This window comes from Borostomias antarcticus, assembly GCF_949987555.1.
Source record: "Borostomias antarcticus genome assembly, contig: scaffold_246, whole genome shotgun sequence".
Classification (NCBI taxonomy): Eukaryota; Metazoa; Chordata; class Actinopteri; order Stomiiformes; family Stomiidae; genus Borostomias; species Borostomias antarcticus.
In genome coordinates, this window is record NW_028176482.1 from 64,156 (window position 1) to 72,723 (window position 8,568).

An 8,568-nucleotide genomic window follows, 5' to 3' on the forward strand; every position below is an offset into this window, starting at 1 on the left:
CTGATCTCTGGAGAAATATGCCAGTTCTATCAGGAGGTTATAGTCTTTGCTCAGTTGTCTGGTCGGGTATGTACTGAACAGTGTGAATATCGGTCTTACTGTGTTAGTGAGTGAATGGCATGGCTCTGCCGGAGCCATTCGATACGGATGTGGAGGTGAGGTTTACCTGAGCGCTATTCCTAGCAGAACGGCGGGAAAGATCACGGTTTTTACCGGTTGTTTGTGACATTGTATGCTTCATCATGCATCGCTAATTCTGAAACAGGTTTCTAATGGCCGGGTTTTTGTGACATAGGCTTCAGCCGATTGCGTAGCTCACTCTCTGTTTACCAGTGAATGTTGCAGTAATGGTTGATCAGGCTGGTTGGGGCCAGAGTTTTTTCACGGAGCAGTGTCTTGCTTCTGTGACGCTAGGCTACAGTCGTGCCGGGTATTTTTTGTTTATCTATTCCTTGCCACTCATTGGCTATTGGTGCGGTGCTTTTGATACTACAATGCAGCCGCTAAAACATCATGGTTTTCGATATACTAGGTAATGAAAAAGAGATGGTTGTGTGGTGATATAACGTCGTCACACAAATAACTCCATAACACTGTCTCTTGTGGACGCATCTTGCGGCAATACCCTCGATGATTAATTCTTTTCACTCGCTCGGGATCAGTTGGACGCTATCATTTAGCACCTTGAATCCACTCTCCAACAAGAGCATGGCACCATATAGAGCTATATCCTGACTTAATGCAACGAAGTGTTGCGCCTTCTCCTCCAAGGGTATCTGGATAAACAGGCTAATGATGAGCCGCAGCAATCGTTGGTAACTGGTAGCGATGGGGAACAGAGAAATCACGTCAGGTAAAATACCTCCAGACAACTGACCAGTTTGTTTTGTTCTGTCGTAGTCATACATCGTAATTACAGCCAGCGGAAGCAATCCAGCGTGTTTACGCTGGATGCTAAGTTAAACCTCACTACTGACAAGTACTCTGATGGTATGACGGAGGAAAATTGTCAGCGCTGTGATTGATCGCTCTTATTATCGAACGAGTACACATTGTGAGAGTTGCCAAGTATGGTTGGAAAACGGCAGGCTATGCAACTGGTAGCTGATACGGCTCAAGACTTTGAGGCTTTTTACGAACAGCGCAAGGTTGGGATTGAGCAAACAGAAGACCTGCAGATTACCAGTTTTGGCGGTAATGGTTGGTGATGCGCCATGAAGGGCTGAGGAAAGCAACTAGGAAGAACGCGCAAATAGAGTCAGCAGAAGCTGCAAACTAGGCTCAGTTCTGGGGAGAAGAAAGATCGCAAACTAATAATAGCGCAGGTAGCCACCACTTATACGGTAAAGCCCAATCCTTGAACGGCAGAATCGGTCATGGATATGGATCGGAAGAGCGACAACGTTCTTAAATTACATCCTCCCTGCAGGAATAAAAGCGTGCTGGCCAGTGTAGAAAGAGAGTCAGCAACCGTTATAAGAAGCTTTCGAGGAAGCGAGAGGGCGAGATCAGGAGCAGAAACGGTAGTGCTTCATTGTTATTAATGTACACTAGCACAAGCGGAAACTGATTACTTGGATTATGAAAAAGAAGGTAGTTAAGGCAACCATCATCATGGACTTTGTCCATGTATTTGAATATCTGTGGAAAGCCGGTTACTACTACACGACAAAGTGTATAAGTATATTTAAAGCTGGGTGGCAGAACGGTCCCTGAAGATAGTCAGGGAAGAGTATGACAAGGTGGCCATGGTAATCAGGCAAAGTGCGAGTAAGGGAGGTCTGACAAAACGGTAGGCCATTGTTAGGTGTGCAGACTATCTTCAAAAAAATCGTTTTGGGATCTGCTACGACAAGGCGCTGATGTTGGTTATCCGATTGCCAGCGTGGTCATAGCAGAGCTTGGTACGGTTTTTTGAAGATAGTCTGCACACCTAACAATGGCCTACCGTTTTGTCAAACCTCTCTTGCTTGCACTTTACCGTATTCCCATGGCCACCTTGTCAGATTCTCTCTTGAGTATCTTCAGGGGCCGTTCTGCCACCCAGCTTTCAATAGCCTCATCCCCATTGTCGTATCAAAAGAGCCGCCCCAATAGAGATCAGCATCATCTTGATTGGTAGTAGTGCCATTGGGCGCAATCAAATAAGCCTCCGGCTATGGCGGAGGTAAGTTAATGTGAGTTAGACGCTTCAATTTTGTCTACAGCCCTTGGATTTTAAGGGATTTAGCCATAGTGATGTGTTGTGAAAAGTGCACGATATCTCCTTCTGAGCTTTTGCCAGCCAATTAAAGTACTCAAATCACTCTTTTTCTGTAACATGAACAGGTGTCAAAAGGCTTAAGCTTATGTAGCACAAGTGATTATCTCGTTGAACACACGTTCATTTAGGTTTAAATTTCAGGCAAAGCTCAAGCGCATTGTCTATTCAGTGGGAAAGAACAAAATATATTCTATATACTACGCGGTAATTTCAAACTGAAACCAACACAGAGACTGACTGTCAATGAGCTATTCATCTATTCCTGCTGGTAAAAATCTCCCGGAAGATATCTACGTAATCATTGAAATCCCTGCCAACGCCTCTCCAATCAAGTATGAAGTTGACAAGGATATGGATGCCATTATGGTTGACCGTTTTATGGCAACCCCCATGTTCTACCCAGCCAACTATGGCTACATCAACCAGACTTTGGCCGACGATGGTGATCCATTGGATGTTCTGGTCGTTACCCCATACCCTGTCATTCCAGGTTCTGTGATTCGCTGCCGTACCGTAGGCATGCTGAACATGTCTGACGAAAACGGCCGTGATGAAAAACTGATCGCTGTTCCTCATGACAAACTCTCTACCATCCATAAAGATGTGAAGGAATACACTGACCTGCCAGCGCTTCTGCTTCAGCAGATTGAGCACTTCTTTGAAAACTACAAAGATCTTGAGTTAGGCAAATGGGTCAAGATTGATGGCTGGGAAGGCTCTGAAGCCGCTATGAAAGTCATCAAGAAATCTGCAGTTAACTACAAAGGCTGATTTTTCTTGGAGCTCAGGTTTCATGACCTGAGCTCATTCATTTACCAAACCATCATTTTTGCCTCTCATTTTCCAGTTCTCACTTGCATCTCCAATATATCACGGCACAATAGGGTAGCATTCATCATTATAAACGGCAGGTTGTATGCCAACTCTATCTCTTCGCCTGATCTGGCCTCTATTGCTAGGCCCGTTGATATTCTTGTCTGCTCAAGCCAGCCTGACCCAGCTGTTTGGCTCTGATTCCAGTGAGAGTCATGTGTTTCTTCCTGTTGAAGAAGCATTCCGCTTCACCGGGCGAATTGAAGCAAACAAAGCCATTATTGATGTTCAGGTCACACCAGAACACTACCTATATAAGCACCGTTTTACTTTTACTCTTGCCACCGATGTTTCGAAGTTGGAAGCGGCTACCTACTCTGCTGGAGAACATATTTTTGACCATTTTTACAATAAAGAGCTTGATATTTTCAGTGAAAACTTTGTCGTCGAGCTACCAATAAACTATTATGGCGACTTTCCTGAGTTGGAGATTGGATATCAGGGTTGTGCCAAATCTGGGCTTTGCTACCCTCCCCATAAAGTAACCATCCCCCTGATTACTAGGGCTGAAGCCAGTGAGCCTTCACTAGCCACCAAAGACAGGCTTTCAGGAACATCCAGTTCAGATAATGCCTTCCAGCAACAGCTTGAGCAAAACAGCCTCCCAATCACGCTGATTCTCTTTGTACTGGCAGGCATTGGCCTGAGCCTGACACCATGTGTCCTGCCGATGTTCCCGATACTTTCAAGTCTGATTCTGGGCGCCAAAGAGTTTAGTAAAGTCAGAACACTTGCTCTGACGATGACTTATGTCCTCTGCATGTCCATCACCTTTGCTGTGACTGGTACATTGATGGGGCTTTTCGGGGCCAGCCTTAATTTACAGGCAAAACTGCAATCTCCATGGTTACTGTGGCCTATGGCTATCCTCTTTGTGCTATTAGCACTGAGTATGTTTGGCCTTTACGAACTGAAGCTACCTGCCATAGTTCGAGACAAGCTTAGTGGCAGTAAGCAAAAGTCTGGCAGTTTATATGGTGCGGCAGTAATGGGACTGCTTTCAGCTATGGTGGTATCCCCCTGTGTCTCCGCACCACTGGCTGGAGCTCTGATCTATATTAGCTCAACAGGTGATGCACTGTTTGGAGGCCTAACGCTATTTGCCCTCGGTCTGGGAATGGGTATTCCACTGCTTGCCATGGCAATAGGCTGGCGTCACTGGTTACCGAAGTCAGGCTCATGGATGAATGGTGTAAGATCCCTGTTTGGTGTTCTTCTGCTTGGAGTAGCCATCTGGATGCTGGAAAGAGTCATTCCTCCGACTATGACTATGTTCCTCTGGGGATCACTGTTGATTGGAAGTGGTATTTTTCTTGGTACACTCAACTTCACAATAGAAATGTTAAGTCAGAAACTCAGGCAGGTCGTCGGTATTCTATGCTTGATCTACGGTGCCTGCCTGATTGTTGGCTCGACCATGGGCAACACTGATCCACTGAGGCCTTTGTTCAGTCAAAACAGTTCATCAACTGCAATACTCGCTTACAAGCCGGTAGCATCTGGTTTCAGAACTGTTACCACTGTTAATGACCTGAATAGCCTGCTTGCTGAGGCAGCCAGAAACCAACAACCAGCGCTGGTTGACCTCTATGCTGACTGGTGCATTTCCTGCAAAATCATCGAACGCACTGTGTTCCCTCATACACTAGTTGCAGAGCAGCTTGCAGTTATTACGCTGATCAAGCTGGATATTACCGACAACACGAAAGAACATCAGCAGTTTCTCAACCAGTACCAGCTGTTTGGTCCACCTGCCATACTGTTTTTCGACTATTCCGGACTGGAGCTACCTACATTGAAATCACAGGGAGAAATCACTGCGGGCCAACTCCACCAGAAGCTGTTAAACCTTCTGCATACGCTTGATGTCTAAAGATGTATGCAACAGGCATGAAGTTCTTCGTAACTGCCGTTAACCTCCTGTAACACGCGCAAACTAGACGCATCTTTGACAATGGTGCAAAATGCCTGATCAATAATGATTGCAATGTGCTTCAGAAAGAATTTCCTTACACCATAAATATTAAGAGGATAAACATGACGGACATTCTTGTGCTCAACGGGCCAAACTTGAATTTGCTTGGTACCAGAGAGCCAAGTGTATATGGAGCGACCACGCTTGAACAGATCAGCCAGAACCTTGTTCAACTGGCTGCAGACTCAGGCCTTAGTTTGGAAAATTTCCAGAGCAATGCGGAACACCTCCTAGTAGAACGCATTCACCAAGCAGGTAAGGATAAGGTACGCTTCATTATCATCAATCCAGCAGCGTTCACCCATACCAGTGTTGCGCTACGGGATGCCCTGCTGGGCGTTGCCATACCTTTTATTGAAGTGCATCTTTCGAACATCCACCGCAGAGAGCCTTTCCGCCAGCACTACTATTTTAGTGATGTGGCGGAAGGCGTTATTACCGGTTTAGGGTCAAAAGGTTATGAACTAGCGCTGACTGCAGCTATCGAAGCTCTTTCCAAACAGCCATGAGCCAAATCGCCAAGAGGTTGTCCACAGGGCAAACTTGAAACCAGCCTCTTGGGTTCATTTAAATTACCGTGTGGGTGTTTTAAACCGCTGCATGGACAAAGTTAAAAACTGATCACCAAATATCTTACGCTTCTACGAGTCGAACGTTCGATTTTTGGAAAAATCAACCTCACTGGCCGACGCTTCTGCCAGTACAAGCATTTGAGACTGACTATGGATATTAGAAAAGTAAAAAAGCTCATTGAGCTGCTGGAAGAATCAGGTATTGATGAGCTAGAAATCCATGAGGGCGAAGAGTCAGTTCGCATCAGCAGATACTCCAAGAATGCCCCAGTAACTCATGCCCAAATTGCCTACCATTCCACTCCGGCATCGGCTGTAGCCACAGTAGCAGCAGAAGTGGCACCTGTTGCACCAGTGGTAGAGCCAGTACTTCCCGGGCACCAGGTCAAGTCTCCCATGGTTGGTACTTTTTACAGCTCTCCATCCCCTGAATCACCGGTTTTCGCGAAAAAAGGTCAATCGGTTAAGGAAGGAGATATACTATGCATTGTTGAAGCTATGAAAATGATGAACCAGATCAAGGCGGATAAATCCGGCACTATCAGCGCCGTTCTGGTTGAGAATGGTCAGCCTGTAGAGTACGACCAGCCCCTGTTCACCATTGTCTGAGAGTCCCGTTATGCTCGATAAAGTCGTTATAGCCAACAGGGGCGAAATTGCTCTTCGAATATTAAGAGCCTGCAAAGAGCTTGGTATCAAGACCGTTGCTGTTCACTCCAAAGCAGATGCAAATCTTATGCATTTGCACCTAGCGGACGAGTCTGTCTGCATTGGTCCAAATAACCCGGCAGAAAGCTATCTTAATATTCCTGCCATTATCAGTGCAGCTGAGGTTACTCACTCCACAGCCATTCACCCTGGTTACGGTTTCCTGTCAGAGAATGCTGATTTTGCTGAACAGGTAGAACGCAGTGGCTTTACCTTTATCGGGCCTTCAGCCGATGTTATTCGACTTATGGGTGACAAGATCTCTGCGATTGACGCCATGCAGAAAGCTGGAGTACCGACGGTTCCAGGCTCAAATGGTGCACTGACCGATGATGACGACCGCACTCTGGCCATTGCCAGTGATATTGGGTACCCCGTAATTATCAAGGCTGCTGGCGGCGGCGGCGGTCGTGGGATGCGAGTGGTTCAGCACGAAGAAGAGTTAATCACTTACGTGGCCCTTACCAAAGCAGAAGCTGGTGCAGCGTTCAACAACGATACAGTCTATCTGGAAAAATTCCTGCAGAACCCACGGCATGTTGAGTTTCAGGTACTGGCTGATGGTCATGGCAACGCTATTCATTTAGGAGACCGTGATTGTTCGCTGCAACGTCGTCACCAGAAGATCATCGAAGAAGCCCCTGCTCCAGGTATTCCTGAAGAGAAACGTCAGGAAGTGGCTGATGCCTGTGTCCGCGCTTGTATTGACCTAGGCTACAAAGGTGCCGGCACCTTTGAATTCCTGTATGAAAACGGTGAGTTCTATTTCATTGAAATGAACACTAGGGTTCAGGTAGAGCATCCGGTGACGGAAATGATCAGCGGTATTGATATCGTTAAAGAGCAGCTGATCATTGCCAGTGGCCTGCCACTGAGCGTTCGTCAGGAAGATATTGAACTCAAAGGCCACGCTTTCGAGTGCCGTATCAATGCTGAAGACCCAAAAACATTTATGCCATCTCCAGGTAATGTCAAGCAATTCCATGCCCCTGGTGGTAATGGTGTTCGCGTTGATAGCCATTTATACAATGGTTACAGTGTCCCCCCATATTACGACTCACTGATTGCCAAGATCATCAGCTATGGTCCGGATCGTGAAACCGCGCTGCTTCGTATGAAGAACGCACTGGATGAAACCGTTATTGAAGGGATCAAAACCAATATCACTCTCCATCAGGACTTGGTGACTGACCCTTACTTCAAGGAAAGTGGTGTCAGTATTCATTACTTGGAGAAGAAACTCGCCGAGTAAAGTCGTATCTTCTGACTCATCGTAGAATTCAAGGCCATTACTATCTGGTAGGGCCTTTACTTTTCTCGCGTTCGTACCTAGCTAGGTGTATGTTTATGAAATATCCATGCCCAGCTACCAATGCATTGCGTTAATTACTAGGGCATATGGAATCGAGTGTTTATGTACTATTGGACAGTTGCTATGCAAGGCACAATGCTGGGAACATAGCATGGCTATTTGTCCAGAGTTGTAACGCATCTGAGAGGATGTCCAATGAGTAAGGAATTTGATTTCATATAACATGGTACGTATGTAGCATGAATTTTTCTACTGAATAACATCCCGAAATTCTCATCGCTTTTTATTCTGGATAACACCACAATGTCTTGGATTCAAGTCAGACTGGATACGTCTTTTGACCATGCTGAAATTCTGGAAGACCTGCTTCTCGGATCAGGTGCCTGTACCGTTACCATGCAGGACGCCAAAGATCAGCCGGTATACGAGCCAGAACTTGGCACAACCACTCTTTGGAGTAATACGGTCGTTATTGGTCTTTTCGATGCTCACCCCCGTACTGATGACGTGATTCCATTTCTTAAGGAAAATGCAGGGTTGGACCCATTCCCTCATCACAAGGTTGAACTGGAGGAAGATAAGGACTGGGAAAGAGAGTGGATGACAAACTTCCAGCCTATGCAGTTTGGTGATTAACTATGGGTTTGCCAAAACTGGAAAAAGGCTCCAGACCAGAATGCCGTAAACCTGATTCTGGACCTAGGACTGGTATTTGGCACTGGTACTCACCCAACCACAGCACTGTGCCTACGTTGGTTGGACCAGTATAATCACTTGGCTGGAAAAGAAGTCGTCGATTATGGTTGGTTCCGGTATTCTGGCAATTGCTGTACTTACTATTGCTGGGATCAAAGTCAGCCATTGG

The 8,568-nt window shown here is 46.1% G+C and overlaps 1 protein-coding gene across 1 annotated transcript; it reads left to right on the forward strand.

Annotated features, from left to right (window-relative positions):
- Window positions 1-5,833: 5,833 nt before the first annotated feature.
- LOC311328445 (biotin carboxyl carrier protein of acetyl-CoA carboxylase-like) lies at window positions 5,834-6,292 on the forward strand (the record flags this gene model as incomplete). The annotated part of the gene is made up of 1 exon (XM_084462414.1): window positions 5,834-6,292. One exon carries the CDS (start codon window positions 5,834-5,836, stop codon window positions 6,290-6,292), a length of 459 nt encoding a protein of 152 aa, XP_084318540.1.
- Window positions 6,293-8,568: the final 2,276 nt, after the last annotated feature.